This window comes from Xiphias gladius, chromosome 23 (genome assembly GCF_016859285.1).
Source record: "Xiphias gladius isolate SHS-SW01 ecotype Sanya breed wild chromosome 23, ASM1685928v1, whole genome shotgun sequence".
NCBI lineage: Eukaryota > Metazoa > Chordata > Actinopteri > Istiophoriformes > Xiphiidae > Xiphias > Xiphias gladius.
The window spans coordinates 3,173,310-3,197,841 of record NC_053422.1 but is presented as its reverse complement, the minus strand read 5'-3'; the positions used below and the strand labels follow the sequence as shown (position 1 = coordinate 3,197,841).

Genomic DNA, 24,532 nt, shown 5'->3' with positions numbered 1-24,532 from the left:
AAAGAGTTTCCAGCAGTAAGCATGACAAATGCTTTACATATTAGTGAATCGGCGGGTTTTGCCGGTAAATACATGGACCATGTGTCCACTCCGCTGAAGGAATTGTCCTTAACAAGACCGTGAATCCCTCCAGCTCCGTGACTGCTGGGCTGTATCTGAGCTTGACCTTTGACCCCCCCTGGGGAGGAGTCCAGAGCGGAAGTACAGGAGTGCAACGGAGGGTGGGTGGTAGGGTCAGGATGGTGAACATCAAAGACGTTTCCCCTAAAATAGACACGAGCGAACCCCTCTGCTACGCGTTGTGTTTACATGCAGCTAAGTCACAACGGAGGCACGGGCCAGCGTCGCGCCCACTGCTGACCTTTTCCACAATCCTTCGCTACCTTCCCAAACGATTTAGCCGGTTAAACACAACAACAAATGCCTCAATCGTGCTTTAGTTGGCCTTTCATGGGGGGGGGGGGTTAATGCTGACAGTGAACATCCAGCGGCTGTGTTTCATACTGACACAAAATTTATCAGTGTTGGATTCTGTTTCTGAGTCTGGTTCAGATTGGGCCCTAAAGCGTGGTGCGGACCTCTCGTGCGGACACACCCGCACACACACTAACGACCAGTGTAGTGTAAACATAGCGGCTTGTGCCTCACGTATTGTTTTCTTTTTGTTTTTGTTTTTTTTGGTGTATATCAGGGCCACATATTCCAAAGCAGACGTCGACAGCGGTGCATGCGCCTCGTGTAACTTTGGTTGTCTGCATACGTGGTTCATTTTTTTATGCTATGACACACTAATCCTCGGCTCCACACATCTACAAACAGCCGGCGAAGAAACTGCTAGAAAAGGTTTTTTCCCCCAAACTGCAACTTACAGTCTGGACTCGGACGTCGGTGGGAGCAGAGAGTTAACATTAAGTCCTGCCTACCAGGGCAGGAAGAGGGGGAGAGAGAGAGTGTAAAGGGAGGCTGGAGGGGGTGGGGGAGGCGTCTGAATCCTAATTGGGACGTCCCACTGGAAATGTCTTCTGTGTGAACTGGTGAGGCGGTTAGATCGTCCCTGGCCCCGCACACTGCTGACTTCTCTCCTGTTGTTCCCTGCTCTGCAAAGCCGAAGGTAAGAGGTCTCACTCTGCACCGAATCTCCAGAGTCTGTTTACCACCTATCATGGGACTTTAGCAATGTGTAAATGTTCTGCGGAAGAGGTATAAGACTTAATCTTTTACTTTCTTTGACAATAAGATATAGTTTGCCGAGGATACGGAGAGGAGAGAACAATGAAAGTTGGCGAGAACAAAACTTGGGTTTCTAGCTTTTTGTGTGATAAAGTGTAATCCTGCTTTAAAATGTTTGGGTAAACGTTTGCTGATGTTGAACTTTTCAACGCAGAATTCTTCCTAAAGTTTGTTTTTCAGTTGCAATAAATCGGGCAAAATCTACAGGTTCCTTTTCTGACCAAAAACGAACAAAGCAGCAAAATCTTTTCTTGTCAGAGTTTAACAGACACGATTTACCAGCCACAGTCTCCAAATTCATTCTTTATTACCCGCAACAGATTCGCAAGCAACTGCCGGCATGGCTCTTAGTGGCAGTTTCTCGATCTTTCCACCTTATTTACCTCTGTCCAAGCTTTCTTCTAAATGTGCCTCAAAAATGACGTCTGGTTTGAAAGGCAGCTGCCGTGGCCTGAAACCACAGGGAAAAATCTCCTCTGTCATTACTGCTAACATCTGCCAGGAAAATCACTGCCTGCAGGTAAACAAGCTCTGATTATGAGGATTCATTCTCTGTGGAGGTATTGTGTGCCACATCAGCAATAGGAGGAGAAGGAGAAGGAGGAGGAGGAGGAGGAGGGGGGAGGTGGACTGTGGGTTTAGGCTTGGGTGAGGAGGGTGATGCAGACACATACGCTGACAATCCAAACAATGAAGTTATTTTGTTTTGTCTTATCCTAATAAAACGATGAAGCCACATCTTGGATACGGAAAGAGCGGCTGCCCCGTTGGTTTTGAATAATTCCCGCTTTTGTAAATGGACTTCTGCAGGAATAGGCTGTGAAAATAAAGTAAGTGAAGAGAAAGAAAAAAAAAAAGAGGGAAAGAAAGAAGAGAGGGAAGAGGAGGAAGAGTAAGGGTGGATGGGATTCCAACAAAGCCTCTCCCTCCCCGTCTCTCTCTCTGTCGCTGTGTCTCCCTCCCTTCATCCTCTCTGCGACTCCCCCTCTCCGATTACTCCCGTGTAAAGGAATGCAGGTTGCCATGGCGATCGGTCACCAGCTGTTTAAAACGCCCCGTGAGTTGGTTCAGATTCCTTCAAGTGTCGGGGCATCGCTCATGTTCACCCACAGGCAGAGAAAAGGTGCAGAAAGAGGCAAACTTTTGGTGGACTTGTGTGTTTGGTCCAGACCCCCCAGTCCCAGTGGGGGGGGGGTGGTCTTAATGCTGTGTCATACAGTGATTTTCTAGACAACAGTGCACTTCCAACTTTGCCGGGAGTTTGGGGAAGACCCTTTCCTCTTCCCACGTGCCCGAAGCCAGCTGCCTGAACACTTTGGCGTGGAAGCACTAGTCTGGTCTGCGCAGAGCCCCGACCTCAACCCCATCCAACACCCGTTGGGGGCTGTTGTAGCGGCAGATTGTTACAAGTCCAACCATCTCATATGACCGTTGTACTCCTGGCCCCGGAGTGGCAGGGGTTTATGTGTGTGCTGGTTGGTGAAAGCTGGCACTTTAGAAACCTGTTTCGGTCGTTTCTTCCAAAAAAGAAAAGAAAAAACAACCAGCGATTGATTAACAGAGCAATAAAAATACACGGAGCGCTAAATCTGAAGCAGCCCTCTACTAGTGTTCTTTCACTTGGATGTTTGAGCTTCACTGTGCAGAGTGATGGATGTGAGGAGTTTGATACCAGAGGGCTGTTTTCACACGTATCTGCTGAGAAGGGAAAGAGTCGAACTTACCCAAATGTGATGAGGAAACTTGGCAGCTCCATTGTACACACACCGAGGTCGGACTAATCAGTGAAACGGGAGGCATCTGTTGTCCTTTCGAATATTTGCACATTCACAGATTCTGGGTTTTTTCAGATAAGGGAGAAGGAGGACGAGTGACGATAAGAAATTTGAATGAGCTAATTGAATTGTTTTTTTTGTGTCATGTCATACATGTCTTAAAACATGTCTGGAAGGGATCTTTAACTTTATGCGTCCAGATTTGAGCTCAGCACCATCACATTAAGTGTTTTAGATATTACGGAGGCTTTGGAAACCGATGGATGTCCACTCGTGCTTTAAGTTACGTTGTTTTTCCTCTGATTTCAAACAGAGGCATCGTATATTGCTCCTGCTCCAAAATAGCACGAAACAGGACGCGCTCACTTACACATGTCTGGGGGCGAAGTGAAGGACAAACGCTACCGCTTTCTTTTGATTCTAAAGGGAGTTCTCGTTTTCCTTCCTCCTCACACCTGTTGAGGATTGTCGGGACTGTTGGAGACAATACAGGACGTGTCTGCGTCAGCGTGAGCGAGGTAGAGACTGAGCGTTTCTGTCTGCTTAATTGTTGAGGTGGCAGGTCTGAACCAAAAGGGAGGAAGAGGAGGGGGAGGGGGAGGAGGAGGGGAGTGGGTAGTGGTGCTGGAGCCGAGGAAGCTGGGAAATATCCCAGGCCAGCCTGGCAATCCTTAAGAAAGCCGCCCCGACAGGAAGGAGGGACTGTGCTGCTGTCTGGGTTCGACGTGGAGAAGGAAGAGAGAGAGAGAAAAGGACGGGAGGAAAGAGAGAGTAAGAGACGACCAAAGGAAGAAGGAAGAAGGAAAGAGCACGATAAAGAGATGATGAGACGCAGACGGTTACGGAATAAAAACCAGAAAAGAGCAAGAGAGAAAGAAACGAGGGGAAATGTCAAGAGATGTGGAGGCATAGCACCAAAGAAAGGAGGGATAAATAAAAAAGACAAAGTATGAAGTCATCACACAAACACAGAAGGAGAAATAGATCAAAAAAGACAAATACAGATAAGGAAGCAAAAGATAAGACATACTGAGACAGAAGCAGAAATAAAAGACAAAGATTTAAAGAGCGGGACAGACAGGAAAAAGGAAAAAAAAAGACTGTGAGAAAAGAGAGGGAGAGACGTGGAAACAGATAGAAACAAGGGTTTAGAGCGTTCAGGTTCAGTGGAAAAATCTCTGACTGATTCTCCGGCAAATGGTGATTGAACAAAGATGCAACCTGCTACAGGCTTTTATTTTGTCTCTGGACACTTCCTGTCAGTCACGGTTCACTTACGTTTCCAACTGATTCGGTTTCTGCAGGTGGTGTGACTCCATCTCCATCGGTTCAGCCGTGGTGTCGATCAAGACCCGTGCTAACTCTACACGCGCAGTCCATTGATGGTTTTAGCCCTTTTTCACGTGAAAACGCCAAACACCGGTTCCAGCCTCAAAAATGCGAGAATTTGCTGCTTCTTCTTTCGTCTTGCGGGGTGGCAACTGAATTTCTTTTGGTTTCGGACAAAACAAGACATTTGAATGTTTCTGGTTTTCACAGACATAATTATTGCGAAAATAATCAGCAGGCTGATCGTGTGGAAAACCTTTCTTGAGCTGCTGGTTGAATCACTGTTATTAGAAGGCAGCAAAACCTATATTTAAATAAAAATGTGTGGGTTTTTTTTTTATTGCATTTTTCTCTCAAGCTTGGCCTTTTTTTTTTTTAATGACCATAGTTAGAAAATTATGAAAATGAAGAATTTTCCACACAGAGACCTGCGCCCTGCTGGCACACTGACCACATTCAATTAGCCCTCCCGGCCTCTCACAGTGTACATTCAACAGAAAAAGAGCGGGACAGGTCAGCGCTGGCGACAGGAGGACTTTAGATGAAAACTTGCAGCGCAGAGACCTTGAGTGGCAACATCTAAAAACAAAGACTCTGGCTTTTGAACCTGCATCTTTTCAGGGAGGGCAGAGCAGGTCTGAAAAGCGCAGCAAAGAGCTGCTCGGAGAGGTCGGGTGACAAGAGACTCGGGTTACAGGGATCCGCACTTTTCTTCCCCTTTTCCCCCAAAGCTCTCCTCCACCTTCCTCTTCTTGTTTGTGCTCTTTGTGCTCTGAGTTTCCTGACCGATAGGGACGACCGCTGGTCTCGGACAACTGCTCTTTGTCCAGGCAACTACACGGGATTTCCTCCGGAGAGAAACCGAATTCGTCAGGTGTCTTACTGCCAGCTGAAGAGAAGGAGGTAGCTTTGACTGAAAAACGTATCAATGGAGAAGGGAAATCAGCCATGATGGGATTTTTTATTTTTCCACCTTTTCTCCCCACTTTTATTTGTCCACATAGGGCCATTATATCACAGTCTGTCACTGCTGCTTTATTTATAACAGTCTACATTTTCTTTACTGCCAGACTCAGAACTCTTGAAATGGTTTCTAACACCTGTTTGACCTTTTGCACCCCAGTTTGGTTCCCAAAAAAAAAAAAAAAATCCCCCGGTCATAAAAGCCAAATGGTGGAAGCCACAGAAGAAAACGCTCCTTCCTCGCCTGTCGCCTTAGAATATTCACTTCTAGCAGCATTTTTGCTGCTCTGGGCCAGTGAAGAAGCCGTGCAGGAGAAAACACTGACGAGACTCCCAGCTGTCAACTCTTGCTTTGTCATCACTCTCAACCAAAATCAGGAACAAGAGTAACTGGAGTTGGTGACAACAGAGAGACACAGTAAGACTGCACAGGACCAGCATCCTTCCGGGATGAGGAATAATTTGAGGGATCAGTCGATCCACTGCAAGTTACGAAGATATTGTTGTGAAGATGCAGCATTTTATGTCTGTTTTCCTTCCTTCTCTTGACGACTTGTTGGAATTTCTGTCCTTGTATCTGTAACGGAGCTTGGAAAACGATGGACGGGGGTTTTAACTGAACTGAGTTTGCAGATTTCAAGTTTTCCTTTGCCAAATCGGAAGGAGACAGTTTTTTAAAACCCCCATCTTTTACATCTGTAACGTTGACCCACGCATCTGCATTTTACACACAACGTACAGTATTTCAGAAACCTCGGATTTTAGACTGCAACTAACGATTATTTTCATGATTAACAGAGTAACTGTTTTGTCCATCCGGTGTCAGAAGTGAAAAATGCCTTTTAGAATTTCTGACCGTCCACTGAAACGTCTTCGAATGTCTTGTTTTGTCCGACCAACAGTCTGAAACCAACAGTACTATGTACAGTAAAGAAATGCTTCCAGCCCTCACATTTGAGAAACTGGAACCAGCAAGTATTTCGGCATTCTTGTTTTAAAAAACCATTATTTGATTATCAAAATAGATACATCGGTCGACTAACTGTGGCAGCTCTAAGTTCATCTACTACGGTCTTCGTCCCCCTGAGTAGCTCCATGTCCATAGAGCTCGGGACGGACAGAAGGAGTCACTGTTCGTTCTCAGACCCCTTTTTCTGAAAATTTGCCTCTTCACAGTCCCCTTGCATGCCAGCGCTGTTTGTCTGCTCTGTTTGCTGGCAGACGGACGGCTGCAGGTTGTTTTTCCCGGCCTCCGAAACCTGCCCTGTTATGTCACCGAGGAGAGGAAGAGAGAAAGAATTCCTCTAAATCTGTTCCCTGCTGGAAAAAAGAGACAGAAAAAGACAGATATTTGGGGAAAGCGAGGGAGATCTCCCTATTAGCAGAAGTTCCAGGCCAGGTTGTTTTCCTCCGTAGCGAGTTTACATTTGCTTACCTAACTAACCTTCCAAATTAAATACATTTGAGGGGAAAAAGGCCCCCTTCATGAGCCTGAAGTTTCCCTTTTAGCCTGTGCCCTGTTTAATTATGAGAGCAGCTTTCCAAATAAAATAATTTCTTTTGCTGTTACATCAGTTCGCCCGGGCCTCCTCCTTCCCGCCAAATGACTCTCTGACCAAACGGGATAATGTTAAAGCGGAAATACGACGAGAACACCGCGTCCCCTCCAAATCAAACACTGACTCAACGCTTTCTGGAGAAGAGACCGGGCAATATTTTCCTCTCTTTGCGATTATATATAACTCTCACTCTCAGTCAGGCACGCTACTTGTGTCGGAGGTTCTTTTTACGAAATTTCCCATCAGCAGAACACCCCCCCTTTTTTTTTTTAGCTCGGCTTTTTCAAAGGCACAGAGAAGTTCCCTTGTGTACAGGTTACTTGGAGGCGTCACTGGATGCGTCCTATGCCAGACCTTCTGTAGTTTTCCACGTCCAAGCCCACTAATGACTTCTCCGACCTTCACAGACAACGGTCGCCATTGTAAAAGTCCCGCTTTCAGTCTGCATGATGCACCGAAGGATGTTTAGTTCCCTCTGACAGGTTGTACGGAGCAACGCAACAATAATCACGCCGCTGTTTGTTTAGTTTTATTGGCCAGAATTATTCTCTCTCGCGTCGGGGTACCTCAGAGGCAGCAGTTAAGGAGCCTCTCTTCTTCTGCGACCCCGTCCGGGACTCCTTTCAGTCTCGGTCTTGTTTTTATTCTAACATCTAAGGCACTGACACCCACATCTACCGGAGAAATCAAAGCAAAGGAGTGCAGATCCGAATTATGAGCCGTCGTTGAGACCGATACAGATCCACGAGGAAAAAAAACTGATCCACAGTCCTACAGATATTGTAAGAAATTGTAGATATTGTAGAAACAAAGCATCCGTACGGCTTCCGTTTCTTGCATAAACGTTCTCTGTGCCCCCTCACAGCATCTTGAATGAAGTCAGGTTTCGACTGCGAACTTGCTGGCTACAGCCCCGCTGCGCAAGGGCCTCACCAAACTTCTCTTTCAATGAACAGATTTATGCATGAAAATAAATAACCGGGTTTATGATAAGGCTCTTTCCCCATAATGTAAAAATGCCATTCATTCATTTTACACCGGTTTCAGAACCTTCCTGTTAATAGGGAGGTGAAAATATATTTACGCCCATTAAAAAATATTAACAACATTAAAAAGAGATAAAAACTTAAATGAAGTTTTTAGTAGAAAATATAATGCCAGAAACTGTACCTTTCAAAATAAAAGTTTCTGCTTTAATTCACACAGAACTTTGTGGGGATTTACACAGCCCTGTATGTAAGTTAGCGCGTCACGCTAGTGCGTTGACACTACAAGGTTTTATCAACAAAGCCAAACATTCCTCTCTACTGTGTGTTGATCTTAAAACCAAATGTTGATACGTGGTTCCAACATAAAGAAATATTCCATGATCTCAACATAGCGAGTCAGAATTACAATCACATTTCTTTGTAATCAGACAAAAACGAAATAATGCATATTAGCTTGTTATTTCTGTACAATCGCCAGACTGTGTGAAACCAAGGGGTAAAAGGGATCTGGTCTCGGGCTTGAGAAGTTTTCCCTTGCACACGCAATCGATGTAAACTATGAGAATTCTTTAACTGCTACCACATAGATCGGTGGTGCTATAGGAGCATTCACGGCCACCGTGTTTGAAGACGGCATGTGCGCCATCATAGGAGGACGTGGCTCTCCAGTCACGTCCCGAGGGCTTTATCTGATGGTGGAACTTGTGCGAACCTGCTCCCCAGAAAGAATGCTACATCTCATACAAGGAAATTAAAACCAAATTTCAAAACACCCTTAATCAGATGTTGCTGAACTATTTGGGTCATGACATCAGAGGAAAAAATAGGCCTGCAGTCGAACAATAAAGACGTTTTAGTTGTCCAACTGACAGAAAGCTCTTTTGTTGCCTGAGGGTTTGTCAAACAACGCATGTTAACACCCTCCACCTCCCTTGGACTACATGCAAACTTTACCCTTTTCACTGCATGTGTTCAAACACGTCGCTCTACTCAGACGACATATATGAAGAGGCCCTCCTGCGTTTTTTAAGACACCCGGCAACCAGCCGGGCGAAATGTTACTCCTCCCCCCAAATCGTCAAGTTAGGCTTCCCCCAAGGTGATGTTTTTGAGAGCCGAGGCATTCATCTCCAGTCCCCCTGGGTCCGATTTGAGAATTCTTACACATGTTGAGAGAAATTCACGATGTTTGCTGTTCCTCGAGGAGATCGGTTCTGTTTCGCTTTATTCATTTATCGGCGGTTTAAACCTGCTGCTCTCTTATCCGAGGTGCAGGAATTCAAACTATGCATGGCTCTGTTTTGCAAATCTTACTATCCCCGGCTGATCTCCTGCAGCGTTCGGTATATTGTACAAACTGTGTGAGCTCTGCTTCAGCCTTATTGCCCCTGCGTGAAGAATTTCCTTCACAGCAGAGTAAATACTCAACTGAAACAAGAGATACAGGCGCTCGCGTGGAGGCGGATTTCAGTTCGTGTTTGGTATCGAGCCAAAAAAAAAGAAAAAAATGCAAACAATAATATAAAGGAAACGGGGGGAATAAAATTACATTAAGAACTTTGATCTTTACAGTCGGCCTCCGTAGACAATTAACCTTACCCCTATATAACATATGTCCTTTGATGTCGATGAGGATAGAGATTGCTTCTCGATGTCTGGCTCAAACAGCTGACTTCATGGAGGTGGAGAGGGAGATAACTAATACGGAAAGAGGGAGGAAGACCAAGCAATGTCATGCTCCATTACCAAACAAAGAAGCCCTTATTTATCCCTTCAGATGGGACACGATGAAAGAGGAGAGGCAGAGAAGACGGAATTTCATATCGAGTCCCCGACAATGGCTGCTCAGACAGTCAGATAGCGAGGCGAGGAAGAAGGATCACAGACGGGGGACTCATGGGAGGGCTCCTCTCATGCAAGACATAAATCACAGGAAACTTCGACTAACTAGCTCTAAACACAGAGTACAGCTGAGGTCACGAACCCAAGTATTGGAACAAAGTTACATCATCTGGATCTGGATCACCAGAGTTATTATAATTCATCCGGAGGAAAACACGAATGTCACACGAACCAAGTTTCACGACGAGCCATCCAAACATTGTGGAGATATTCCTCTCAGCACCACCAATGTCAACCTCACGGCGGCGCTAAAGGAAAAGTGCTGGGGCCACCGAAGTCAGCGGGGTTCGACCTCTGAGGATCAGGAACATTTGCACCAAATATTGTGCCAATCCATCCAATAGTTTGGATTACTGACTGATTGACTGACTGATGGACGTTGGCCTCCGTAGAGCCGAGCCACTGGTGTGGCCTAAAAAAACAAAACAAAAAAAATAAATGAATTTGTAATAAGAACTGAGAAATTAAATGACAAAATGTCAAAGATACAGTACATTTAAGGTAATCTGGAAAACAGCGTTGTCACGACGTGCTGAGAGCACTGACAAGTTCATTCTTCGTACGTACAACGTCTCACTCAGCCATTCCTCGCTTTTGATTTGAAACGCTCGTAACTGGTGTGAGAATCCAGTATGTTGCTCACGTGGAAAGAGGCAAATGCACATTGAATGAATGGCTTTTTTTGCCCCCTCACTCTCGCCGTGATCCTGTCGTTGATGCAGAGCGGCTCGACGAATGGCCGGCCTGTCGGTGGAGCTTTTCAGCCGAATCACCTCGTAGCACCGCAGGTATCTCACGGTGCATGGTGCAGGTGGCTCCGGCGGAATCTGAACCTCTGACCTTGGCAGAGTAAATCCCCTGCCCCAACCATTCGGCATACATCAGGGTCATATCCCTGCACATTTCTCGCGGGTTGGCAAATGCAAATATGTGTTAAGCAGTTTACAGTAGCAGAAACGGTACAGGACAGTAATTCTCTAACGTACCAGCCCGGTGGAAGTACGCTGCCTCAGGTCGTGGGAAAACGCTGCACGTAAGCGTGCATAAGGACAGGAGCTGCTTACACGCTGGTTTCCGTCCGAGCGGCAGAAAAGGCACGCTGACGGTTACGGTCCTGTTTCTGAGGCCCAATTTAGTGCAATCAGCCACTGTGTTCGCCCCGATCTGTGCTCCAGAATGAGAGAGAATCCCTTTCAGCCGGTGAAATGATGTTCTGGGGGAGCCTTTTCAACAAACGCACAAACAGCCGCGGACAGTCTCGACGAGACGTGCCAGTAAACAAGGCAGACACTGAGGGCTTTTGTTTGGGAAACTGGAGAGCTTCCATTAGTCTGTAGGGAGAGCTGTGCTACATGCTGCGTCCAGATGCTTTTGTTGTCTTCTGAACAACTGCAGGGCTTCGTGAGCTGATCAGAGTCGGTATTGTTCAGACTTTATCGACACCAAGTGTGATTCTGCTCGTTGGTTTTAAGATTTGATCTGAATAGGAAGAGATCTTTCTCTATGTCTCCATGAAAGCCGATCCGCGGAGACATTTGCTGATTTTGGGGGTATAATGAATATGACACCAAAACTACACTGTACTGCTAATACTCAGAGAGGTGCATTACAAAAGTAATGGAAGTAGGAAAAAGACGTTGATCAGAGGGAAATAAAATCTCAGAGGAACAAATGAAGGCTCATGGGGCCGACCTCGTTTTTGCACTCGGCAACGGTGTACATATCAATATTCCTGGAAAATGCGAAAAGGCTGTGACGATAATGATTAAACCAGGTTTAAATGTCTGCGCTTTTGCCGAATGATCGTTTATACTTGAATGTTCGAGGAAAAGTGAAATAAAAGAAACTTCCGTTCACCTGTGGCTCCGTTTGTCTCCACAGACTTTAAAGATGAGGGTGTGGATCGTTTTCCTCCTGTGCCTGGCTGGCCACGCCATGGCTGCTCCTGTAAGTCATACTGTGTGTGTGTGTGTGTGTGTGTGTGTGTGATCTGCTTTTGTCTCTATGAGCATGATCCTCTCTTTGTGTGTTTTCCTGAGTGTGTGTCTCCTCCTTCTTCCTGCGTGTGAGTCACCATGTTTGCCTTTGTGTATGTCTGTGTGTGTGTGTGTGTGTGTGTGTGTGTGTGTGTCTGTGTCTGTGTGTGTGTATGTGTGTGTGTGCATGATACTTGTGTTTCCTTATTCATGTGGAGTTCCTGTGTATATCTACTTGTGGGTGTGTGTGTGTTCATATTGCCAGTCTGTGAGGATGAAATGTTTGTTATTTTAAATCCAATTGCTTCCCTGAGTGTGTGCTGTTACCGTGTGATTATGTGTGTGAGGATTTAGAGCTTGTGTGTGTGTGTGTGTGTGTGTGTGTGTGTGTGTGTGTGTGTGTGTGTGTGTGTGTGTGTGTGTGTGTGTGTCTTCAGTGTACTAATGGGTGGGTGCACGCTTCTGTGATTTTCTTTGAGCACCTACAAATGTGTGTTCATGTGCAATTGTGATAATGGTTTAACGTGTGTGTGTGTGTGTGTGTGTGTGTGTGTGCGTGTCAGGCTGAGGAGGAGCCCGTCGTGGAAGAACCAGTGACTCAGGAGCCAGATTTTGAGGTCAGTCCAGATGTTCATCCTGTTTGAGAGCACACCAGTCATGGTTTTCTTGAAAAAGTCCTTAAAAGACCAGAGGGAAACACTAGGACTAAAAAACGGTCCAAGTTCCCTTCGAGGTCCATTTAGTAGCTGTTCAGTCAGAGCGGATTCGCCAGCTGTTCGTTTTATCCCTTTGTCTAACATGGAGACTCGGGGTCGTTTTTGCCGATTTCTCTCCAGAGCATTCTGTGGCCGGCCTCCAGGAGCAGCATTTGAACAATGCACTGGTACATGATTAGGATAGTTCCCGTTTATTAAAACGCTGCTCTTATTTGTATAGTTTTATCCATCACTTCCGTCAGTATTAATAACATTCAACTCACCACGTTAATTGCAACCGGTCCAGAAACACAAGCAGTCAGATAATCAGGCAGCTTTTTTTAAATACCCAGGTTAGGTCGATTTATTTGGGGGCGAAAGGGAAGGCGAGCGGTAAATGTGGTACCAAGCCTGTGTGCTGTAAACATCCGTCACAGTTTACAGACCAACCGCTTGGTTCAGGTCCGACCAGCTTTAGTACACAATCGGGGATTACCGCCGACATCTCAGTGCTCCTCTTTGTGGTTCACATCATCTGGATAAACGGTTTGTTCGTTTCCAAACTGTCCGCTCGTCTGCCCGCTCGTTTTTCCGTGCCCTTCAAGACTTTGCAGCGATGTCGTCGATCACTTTAGTCACCGCACGCTATAACAGTGGATAAAAATAATGGGCAAAAACTGCAAAAAACAAGACCCAAGTTGTAATAAACTGGAATTATCCTCTAAACTCTGCACAATCTATATCAGGGTTGCTCTGTTTGCTTTAGGAAACTCGACCCAAACCCTTTCGCTCTCATCGGAGTTTGATTTGGCTGCTGTGTCGTGTTTCCTGAGCCACACAGCTGCTCTGAGAGATGATGGGATCTGTGATGGAGCTTTGGGGTTTCGACACCGTAGCCAGGGCAGTTCTGTGGTATTTGTTCATGTGACAGTGGTGGTGACTACACGGCCGAACAAGCTTCAACTCCTGGAAAGGTTTCGTTGAGTCTATTATGGCCACTGAGAAGACATGAAAAGATGTGTGAGCAGTTCAGCCGAAAAAGCGTTTCTTTCTTCTTGAATCGTTTTGCTTGAAGAATCTTAGATGGCCTGAAGGTCAAGTTCAAGTTTTTTCAGTTGTGGTTACGATCACATCTGCATAAAAAGACGACAGAATGAGATGTTGTTCCTCACAGGTCCAGGTAAATAAAACAACAGCGTAAAGCACAAGACACACAAATATAAATTAAAACAAAGAACCCACATAAATTAAGAGGTGAAATATGCAGTATTTCATAATGAAAAGGCAAAAATTAGAGAGAAGTTTGAAAAAAATAAAAGTAGTTTTGTTCAACAGAAATTTTTTGTCTTCCATATGACGTCTCAGATTCTTCTTCGGCCTCCAGATTAAAATAATCTGAGCGGTTCTAAATTTCAGCAGAGCTGCATCCTCTGTGAGAAGAACAGGATGTTCTTATTTGTAGCTGCTTTGCAAGTTCCTGGTGCCACACTATGACCTGTTAATGGTGAAAATCCCAAAATGACGTCTCTCTGTTCACCAAACTCCGCCCGAATCCAATTGCTAGCTCTGAGACTTTTGACTAAATCTTTCCAACAGACAGAAACGAAAACATGAAATCCTCCCGGAGCTGGGAGGATTTCTATGATTTCGCCTTACATGGAGAAGGAAAAAAGAATCGTGAAAAATATTTATCAATATTCTCACAGAGTCCCACACAACCCAGCGTAAACAAGGCCAAACTACAGAAAATCCTGCCGCCGAACGACTGGAGTCAGTCTTCATGTGAACGTTTTTATCGTTTCCTCTCCAGAGGTCCAGCGGGACCAGAGATCCCACAGCTGTTAATTTTAGCCGCTGGTTCAGTCCGCCAGCCCGTCAGGAAGCCATTACGTCTTTCATGGCCTCACCACATGTGGACCCAGCTGCTTGTTATTGTTGGATATTATGGTCTTGTTGCTCAGGGAGGAAACCTTCTTCTCGGGGAAACCAGTGATATTTAAGCGGTCTGGTTTAAGTGGACCTCGTGCAGAAATAGACTCGAAGGCCGTTGCACAGAAATCATCAGCTGACGGCGGCCTCCGTGCTGCGCGCTCCGATCCGAGCTGTAGCTTCTCACAGCCTGACCTCTGACCCCTCTTGTTCCCCAGGAGACCGAGGTGGGAGCCAACCCAGTGCAGGTGGAGGTTGGAGAGTTTGATGAGGCCATCGAGGTTGTCGAGGACGTTGCTGCTGAGAGTAAGTTCCCAAACACAAACTCGTTTTTGTCCTTTAGGATGATGTTGGAATGACTGACATTAATCCCCTTGGAGACTGAACCATAACCGCTACGTGCCAAACCCCAGCTCAACCTTTACCTCGACCACAAAACAAGACTCGGCCCCAGGATTTGACTGTTTACCTCGTTGGGACCAGATGTGTCGTAAGACTTTTAAATAAAAACAAAACTGTACCATATTTTATACCTTGTGTTAATACTTCATTCAGTGTCGTACTTGATTATGTGTTAGCGTCGCATTCGTTCTATTACTTACATGTGCTGCTTTCAAGACAAACTTCCCCTCTGCTGGAGAGAAGAAAGTTGTAATGCGTGTCCATCGTGTGTATTGTATGGACACACGTCACACTGTGCATAGACGTGGCGCACGATCATATGCTCAGCGTCTCCTGACCTCGCCGAAGCTTCGGCGGCGCTACGGCTAAAATGCGTCGCATTTGTTGCTTCCCACGCACGCACCTCCTTTCACACACACACACACACGTCGTGACGTTTGACTTAGCTGCGTTCCGCCCCGCCGTCCTCCAGCTACAGCGTTTGAATTGTGAGGCACGGCGGAGGTCCGCGAAGCCTCGGACTGGCAAATCAAACGGCCATAATAACAGGCTGGCGCTTTTTTGCGAGGAGACGGCTGTAATTACATGTTCCACTCTGTTCTCAGAGGCAGCCCAACCCAGAAACTCAGCCACAGGCAACAGGAAAACAGTCCCGACTGTACAAACTGTGCAGACTGCAGTCAGACAAATTGATTAGAGGAGACATTTTGTTCTACCTGAGCTCAGCTCCTACACTCGAGTGAAAACTCTAGACCAGTACCGAAAATAAGAAGTATAGTCTGAGGAATGGTCTCTCTCCGCGTGTTAATGAACGATGCAGATGGAGATAAGGAAATAAAGAGATAATGGAAATGCCCAACCGGGGAGGAGGGATGACAGAGGGAAGAGATGAACTTATCCGCAAGAGAAGCCTATAATATAACACAGTCATTTGAAAAGTAAACTCACTGGATATTTGTCTCTGAAATGCTTAAAATGGGAAAGTAAATAAACAAATAAATACATGGAAAAACAGAAAAAGGGTCTCAGAATGAAAATAATGAGCAGAAGTATGTTTAAGTAAGTGTAAAGAACATGAATCTGGAACGTCAAACGGGAAAAATGCACGTTTTATCTGTCATTTCAAAGCACAAGTGAGGTGCAAATGGCACAGACATTTGTTGCCGAGTCTATAATCGGATACAAATATCGTATCTCGAGGTGTGTACCTACACATGGAGCTTGTTTCCCTTTAAAAGAACCATCATCCTCCTGTGACAAGCTACAGATTTGTCCCCAAGTTGACTGACTGCTTGGTTTTATTAATGTCTGCATTTCTCCATGACTTCTGCTGTTTCCCATGAGGCCTTATTTTCAGAAGTCTAATTTTCTTTTCAACCAAACAGTGGCTAAATTCAAGCACAAACTCTTTAATGGCGCTTTTCTTGTTTACTCAGTCATTTCGTCATCTTGCCCATTAAGCCTTTCATATATAAATGATTTCATCTGAGTTTTCTTTTGGCCAGTAAACACTTCGCTTAAGGACTGGAAAGTATTTGTGTCTGGGCTGGAATCGGTGTTTAACTCTGGAGCCCTTCGTTTAGAGACGGACTGTAACTTTGCCCGTATGTTCGTGCCGTACTTTCTTCGCAGATCCCTGCCTGAACCACCACTGCAAGAAGGGCAAAGTGTGCGAGGTCGATGAGAGCAACACCCCCATGTGTGTTTGCCAGGACCCCTCCACCTGCCCCACCGCTGAGGGAGAGTTCGAGCACGTGAGTTCAAAAAACAACAAGCCCAACACACATGTGTCCCGTGACCGTCCGTACACTGCAGATGTTTCTGCCTGGACAGATGGTCCACCATTTTGAACTTTGTGCAAAATATTGAACTGTTTCCAGCCCGGGAAACAGGAGCGCAAAGCAGACGAAAATGCTACTGTGAAAATGCCACTGAAAAGTAGTTGGAATAGGTCAAGTCGTTAGTTTGTACGCATCTTAATTCTGCCAGGGGCTCGATACTAAACATGCATGTACGTCAGTCATCACGGCAGTGCAGCCATCGGAGGGGTGAGAAATCTTCTGAAACTCTCCTCCCCCACAGGTTTGCGGCACCGACAACAAGACCTACGACACCTCCTGCCACTTCTTCGCCACCAAGTGCACCCTGGAGGGAACCAAGAAGGGCCACAAGCTGCACCTCGACTACATTGGACCCTGCAAAAGTGAGCCCTCACACTCTGCCCTGCCCTGCAGATTTTCCGCTGTTGGTGTAAACAGAGTCTTTCCTAAAACTGTTACCGCTCCATTTCTGGTTCCACTGGCCTTGACTCAACACTCAAATACTTCAGATGGTATCAGAAAACGACGGTAAATACTAAGTGGGTCCAGCTCTGAAAGGCTCTGATTTAAGGTGAGAGTCTCAGGAAAGTGGCCAGAGTTCCTGAACTCCTTCGGGGGATTTGGAAGAGGGTAGATCATGTTTTCTAATAAGCTTACAGGATAGTCAGGGAGGACATTTATAGTCAAAGTGGGAACTAAAGCACCAACTAAATCCAGCAGCTTTGGATCAGAACAACCAGTTACAGAGACAGATTCGAGCCGTAGAAGGAAATACAGACAAATACAAACAATTATTAGTGAAAAAAAAACAACTACAAGCAACTTTTTCTACCAATATGCAAACAAAATGCATCTTTTTAGTGGTAATAAAATGCCTTCGCTGAAATGTGTCGCTGAACTTTTTTACCAAGCTCCGTCATTAAATGAACTCGTTAATTCACCAGGATGGATGAGTGGGAATTAGAACAAAGACCGAAGGAGAAACTCCAGGGACAGAGTAAAAGATGCGCGTCTCTCGGTTTGTTTGCATACGTCATTGCTGAATACTGCAGTTTTTAAGAGAATACGGTGGAACGCCAATTGCTCCCCACTCCCTCTTTGTTTTCTGTGTGCATCTAATCACTTTAGCTGGGATTTTATCTCTTTATCTTTAGTTGAAGTTCATGAATTTTGTTGATTTTCTCTTCTTCCGCGCTACGTTCTGACATGGTTTGTTTCCTGTCGTTCATCCGTTTCGGCCTACGAGAGGGGTCAGACGTATCTTTAAGTTCCCGGGCCTTTTGCTCGCGAGCCGGCGCTGGGCCCCTGCTGGCTTGATGGGCGGCGTCAGGCTGCAGCTCAGCGGCGGGAGGACCCGTCCAGACATGCAGGCTCCATTTCTTCCACCGTTCAAACGGAACCTGACACACACCCAGTGTGAGGAGATGAGTCAGGGCTGCAGGGCTCAGGTGGAGATCAAGGTGGTGTTCAGTACACCAGCACAGAACAGAACGGAAGGTTGTGACTGTGGGTATTTGAGGAGGAGATGATGTGAACATTTAGATGCGGAGCGCTTTTCCTGTTAATTACAGACCACGCTGGAAAGCTGCTTTAATTTAACACCGATCTGAACAAGTAGACGATGGCGCCCGTCTGGCTGTGCAGCGGTTGTGCAGCATTAGTCCTTCAAGTGTCACCTCAGAGTTTCCGTAACGATGGAAACAATGACGCTTAAAACAGACACTGCACTGCAGTCTTACGAAGTTTTACGGAAAATGACGATCAATGCGCGATCGTTCGGTGAAGACGAAAAGTAGAAAACAACACTTGGAGGCGAATTGAAGAGTTGAGATGAAGACGGTAACGTCATGAACAAAACAGTAAAATGTCAGGTAGTTTTTTTTCTTCAGTATTTCCTAATGGACAAGAGATAAGTTTTATTTTTTCAGTTTCTAAAAAAAAAAAAACGACACAAATATTGGCAGCATAACTTTCTTTATCCCAGCTCGTGTAACTTGGGTGCTACAATAATGATCAGTGGTAAAGGGTCATTGAGCAAAAGGTGCGGGTTTTGACTCGATTGAAGTCGTCAAACAGAACAAACGAATGAAATCGACCAAAACAGCTCCTCCTGTGCAGCGTCCTGTTGAAATGTCTCTTAATTCAGAAAGTGCCTAAGCGAAGGGCTGGCTGAGTTTATTTCCCTGGATATAATATAAATGGATCAACGTCACTGAAAATCAAGTGAAGGTCTGTCCGCCTCCATTCACGCTGACGCTGTTCTCTCCCCGCAGACATCGAGCCCTGCGTGGACAGCGAGCTGAGCGAGTTCCCCCTGCGTATGAGGGACTGGCTGAAGAACGTCCTGGTGACCCTGTACGAGCGCGACGAGGACAACAACCTGCTGACCGAGAAGCAGAAGCTCAGGGTGAGTCAGCGGGGACACACTTACACTTGGGTTGTACGAAGGGATTCATACCGTTTCAGCGCAGGATGCAACCTGCTGCCCGTCTCCCCGGCGTTGACGTGCGGGCTGCCCGGGAGTCCAAACATTTCGGTAACATTTATTAGAGGAGAAAGTGACAGAAACACGACTCGCTCAACGGAAACGGGCTGATTTCTGAAGAGAAAAAAAATTTAAAAATACCGAGACAACTACAGTCAGAGCTCGTGCAGGATTTTCTTCTTCACTTACTGATTACAGAGCTGCTCAGCAGCTGTTCTGCCCAGTGCTGCCACTTGTGGCCAGAAGCTATATATACACGGTATATGCATTAATACTGATGAGAGTAAATCGCTGTTGTATCACAGCTGTAATAATGCACAGCACTGCTTTTGTCTTCTAGCTTAACCCACATGGAAGCAGAACAGCAATGTTTTTTTGTTTTTTTTAAATACAGAATATGAGCTTTCCTTCATGGTGGAAATGCAAAACGTTTCATGTCCTCATGATTCAGCGTCTTAAAGAGGCCGCTCATCACCTCTTCCTGCCGTAACAGGATGCTGTGGGTCACGACAAAGGGAGGGACCCACCGTAGATGTAGGGTTGCGTGGAGCCTCGGTATATCAGGGATGGGCATCGGTTCTACTGCACTTTTTGTCGAACTTTCTCGTCAACGAGAAGTGGAATCATTTCATAATATGGAGCAGTTCATTCCCCTGAACGTTTATCCCTTTAGCTCAGAGCACAAACTTTGTCAAACCCAAGAGTTTATTAATTCAAGCTGTAAAAAGGAACCACTGGTCCACAGGTTTCCACGAGATACCATATATAGGTATAAGACCAATGTTTACACGAAGAGGAGACTCTTTACACACAGTAGATTAAAACTGAATAAGATGTTGTTTGCTTACAAAGTTCTTTAGAAGGGATATTAGACAAATGTCACCAATATTGAGAGATATTACTGTAAATAGTGGAGGGTAAAGTTTGTTCACTGGTTCTCCAGGAACACAGTGTTTTATTGTACCTGTTTAAAAATGAAAAAGTTTTTTGCTTGAAGGGGCTTGTAAAGAATGGATGAGTCTAATCCAAACAGTTTGAGAACGTAATTCATTCAGCCTCAGGAAATGTTTATATGCCTGAAATACACCTAAATACCAAAGAGAAGCTACGGACCCGCTTTACTGGCATTTCTACAACAATTTCACGCCCATCAGAGTAGATTTAGCTTTTGTGGATTATGAAGAACAGCTGGAAAAAACCATCGGTTACTAACAAAAGACAAACCGCGTTTAGGCCGATTGAATGCAGACACGATTTGACAGCAGAAGTACTTGTGCAGCACAGAAAACTTTCCACAGTTCAGAAGTGATTTTGGACTTAATGGAATCAGTGAAGTGCTGATTGGATCGATTATTAAACTCACAGCACGAAGTTTAAACACAATTCTGTACCTTCAGGCTCCAAATAGGTAACAATCGACTTAAGCATGCAAAAAGCTGATTGGGGTCATCAGCCGTCGGAAGCTGAAGCGCACCTGTGTGAGTTTGTCCTTTTAATGATGTGAACTACGTCTGTCCAACCTCTCAGGTGAAGAAGATCTACGAGAACGAGAAGAGGCTGCAGGCTGGCGAGCACTCCCTGGACCTGCTGGCCCACGACTTCGAGAAGAACTACAACATGTACATCTTCCCCGTCCACTGGCAGTTCGGACAGCTCGACCAGCACCCCGTCGACGGGTACGTACGCAGAGAGAGAAAAAAAAAAAAGAAAATGTCCCTGTGAGAAACAGCACAGACCTCTTCAGCTCCCACAGCCACCTTTCATAGATGGGAAGGTGGAGGAGCCATGGTGGACAGAACTCAGGCTCCGTTCTGACGTGGCACATCTTAGATCTTGTAAACTAAAACACCTGTGTCGCTCAGGCAGCGTTTGGGCTCCTGGCAGAGTGAGAGCCGGTTGGTTTCCAGCGCGGACGATGCCGCCTCTGATCTCACACCTCAGAAACCGATGGAGCCGCCAGCTCGCCGGCTGCGGTTCACTGGCTTATGCTAAAAACTGGTGATGTGGCTGCTGGACTCCAGGGAGAAGTGATCCTGACCTCTAAAGCAGGAATTTTCATTACTTTAGACGATGAAGCAGAGGAAAACACACACACACACCTCAGTCATCTCCCATGAAACCCCTTGTGGTTTTCAGTTTCCTGACAGTATCATGAGGAGCTACGTGCGACCCGTGATCTTCACGTGTCCTCCTCTGGTTTTATACTCAGTGTTTGTTTGTTTTTCATGTGTGTGTACCGCCAGATACCTGACCCACACAGAGCTCGCCCCACTGCGCGCCCCCCTCATTCCCATGGAGCACTGCACCACCCGTTTCTTCGAGCAGTGCGACGCCGACAATGACAAATACATCGCCCTGGAGGAGTGGGCCACCTGCTTCGGCATCAAGGAGCGTGAGTATCGACTGTACACACACAAAAACATTTTTTAACCCATAGATATGGTTATAATAATCACTGAAATGAAATATCTGGTTTGTAGTTTCACAAAAATGTACCCCGAAGCACTTTAATATCACTAAAACAGAAACCGATGTACTGCAAGCACAGTCCCACGCATATTTTTCATCTTCCCGAGATAAGCTCCAGATGATTTCTCCCAGACTTTTAGTGGCTCAGATATTTTTCTGTCAGTGGTGGTTTTTTTTGTTTGTTTTTTTAAAACAAAACAAACATTTATTTTGTCTCTAAAACTACAGAAAAATGTGAAGAACATCACAGGATGAGGTCTCCAGTTGCTGGTTCAATGGCTCAAAACTCAGTCGTTAAATGAAATGAAGTTAAAAAAAAACAACAGAGAAAAGCATCAAATTCACACGTTAATAATAAAATGAATAATTAATCATCAAAATTGCCGATCAATTAATGTCAAACACAGAGAGTGAGAGTTACAAATGTTGTGTTATTCACTAGGTCTGTTCGTAGCCGTTCTAGGGTCCGAAAGTAGCAGTTGAATCTTACACCTGTTAGTTTTTGGCCTTGATTTCGCTCAAGTGTTTGGTTTCAAGACGAATGCTTAAGGCCTCATGTTGCCAAATGTGGCCAGTGTTACACACTCGCTGTAAGGCTTTACATTTCCTTACATATGTTTTTAATGAATTAATCAACAATATTAGTCAGACTTTTTGTAATCCATTAAATATCTCATCTGATAAACTCATGCAACTCCTCAAATCTCAACTTGAACTTGATGAAAACATTACATACGTTTTCGTACAGGCTAAATAATCCCTTCAAGAAATGCTTAAATAAAAAGACACTTACCTCGTGTTCACTTTTTTATTCAACATTGCCGTGTACTGTAATTCATCTTCTCTTGATCATTTCATCAATACAAACTGATGGATGTTCTGTATCTTTGTGTTTGCAGAGGATGTGGACAAAGACCTCATCATCTAAGCTCCTCCGAACCAGCAGCAGTATGACAACTCCTAGTCGCTACTAACGGGACAAGGTGCTGATCCCCAAGTTTTAAAAAACAAAAAATGAAAAAAAACTAAATAAAAATCACAGTAACGGTGCTAATTGCAAATTATTTTTTATTTTGTTGTTTTTTAAAATAATGACCTTTCCTATCTATACCACTAAACAAAAAGAATACAAAAGAGAAATGTGCACACTCTGTACTAACATCATGTGTTCATGCAACTTTGAATTCTCTTGTTTGTTGAACAAAACACCCAGTAAAGAAAACTAAAGACCTCTGATGTAAATGTAAATGTTGTTGACAATATTATATAGATGCTATGATTTGTTCAGGGCTTTAAATTTGAGATCACCTAGAAACATTATCTTGAGGAGACAAAACTGTAAAGTCAAAAATAAAGTTTCTAAATAAATGCTCCCTCTGCTTGCTTTCTACAAAAAAAAAAAAAAAAAAAAAGATTTAGTTTTTGCACTAGTCATTTTTTTGGTCATTTTGTGTATTTTTGGTTTTTTGCTCTTTTGACTACTGCTATAAGAGTTGTTGCATCACTGAGTTGTCCCGGACGAGGACACGCGTGTGCTGATACTTTAAAAACAATAAAGAGGAAATACTGTTTGGAGGTTTAAATGAGGGGGAAACAATCTCGCAGGCTGAGAGTCTTTCCCCTCCATTAACATGTTTCTACTGATGCTGAGAGCACGACCAAACTCTTTCCATGAATAAAAGACTATGAAAAGATCTGGGAATTCTCTGCATACGTTCATATCTGCGTTTCTCACTCCTCTGCTGAGGAATTTTTCATCGACGTGATCCTGACCAGGGATCAGAGCGGGGTCCGTGAGTCGTGAGGCGGCGAAGAAGATTTGACCACATTTCACTCCTCAGTAAGAATCCAGTGTCAGATTCTTGTCATTCTTGGGCCTTAAAAATTAAAAGAAACCTCCCGATAAGACGCTTGCCCTCACGTTTGATCCTTAGGAGTCACTTTTCATGTATTGCGTGTCCCTGAACGCCGCCTTTATGCGGCAGTAATGAGGTTAAATCCTTCCCTCGTGAGTCTAGTTTCAGGCCTAAAAATGACCATGTTACATTTTCAAAAACAACCTCTACGCCTTTTCTCCTGCAGCACGTGGTCTCTAGCCCGGCTCCTTGCTCTCAACCAGGATCTCTCTATATTTTGTATTTATCGTATTTATTCCATCCTGTCAGCGGAGGAATTATCAATGTTTATGACAGGACTCTGTGCTGGCATTTGTCCACGTTTTTCAAAATAATCTGAAGTGAAAAAGGTTTTATCTGCTGTTATTTAATAAAAATAAATAACTTAAAAAAAAATACCGTTTTGTTCAGGCAGCAGAAAAATGTCACTGTCTCAGTTTAGGCGACTGCTACGTTTCTGTATTTTAACTGTATCTGAGAACTCGGTCATTAAACAGTGTTTGGGCTCGTGGCACCTTTGCAAAATTCAAAACCCGATAAAGCTAACACTGTTTAGTGGTCGCGCCCAAGTTGAAAATAAGGCACACGAAAACCTTGACGGTCTAGAGCAACAAAGACACAAACTAAAACCAGTTCTCATCGCCAGTGTGTATCACTGTCAGGTGCGGTCCGAGGCGTAGCAACCTTCAAACTTTCACTTTCAGACGGCAGCGATACACAGATTTTAGCGCGGCATTAAAGTGGGCGGCTGTTTCGGTGTTCGTATGGGCGCGGGCGCTGTTTTTAAGACAGACTAGAAAAAGGGTGACACTGTCCTTTAAGTTGCTCTGCACAGTCACACGGGTGTTTCCGGTACTTTGGTTTACACCTGTGCTCAGGTTGAAAGTCTGGCAGAGCTGCGCTGGGGTTTCACGGATGTCGCCACGCTCCAGGTGCAACGGAACCACCGGGACGGACGAAGGTAGGTCCCGTCAGCACGAACGCAGCTGACCGCTCACTTGCAAATGTTGTAGTTTTGGTCCAGATTGGGTTGGGAGTCTCGGTGCAAAGCAGCGTCGGACTGGGATGCAATTTACATTCATGTACAATCATGTTAACTGATGTGAAAACAGAC

General features: G+C 45.1%; 1 protein-coding gene across 1 annotated transcript; it reads left to right on the top strand.

The window, feature by feature from the left end:
- The first annotated feature begins 981 nt into the window (after positions 1-981).
- On the top strand, positions 982-22,935 carry sparc (secreted protein, acidic, cysteine-rich (osteonectin)). The gene is made up of 10 exons (XM_040120749.1): positions 982-1,111; positions 11,629-11,694; positions 12,287-12,340; positions 14,566-14,653; positions 16,382-16,503; positions 16,832-16,952; positions 18,843-18,976; positions 20,582-20,730; positions 21,298-21,446; positions 22,423-22,935. The coding sequence occupies exons 2-10, from the start codon at positions 11,638-11,640 to the stop codon at positions 22,449-22,451; spliced, it is 903 nt and encodes a 300-aa protein (XP_039976683.1). The 5' UTR covers positions 982-1,111; positions 11,629-11,637; the 3' UTR covers positions 22,452-22,935.
- Positions 22,936-24,532: the final 1,597 nt, after the last annotated feature.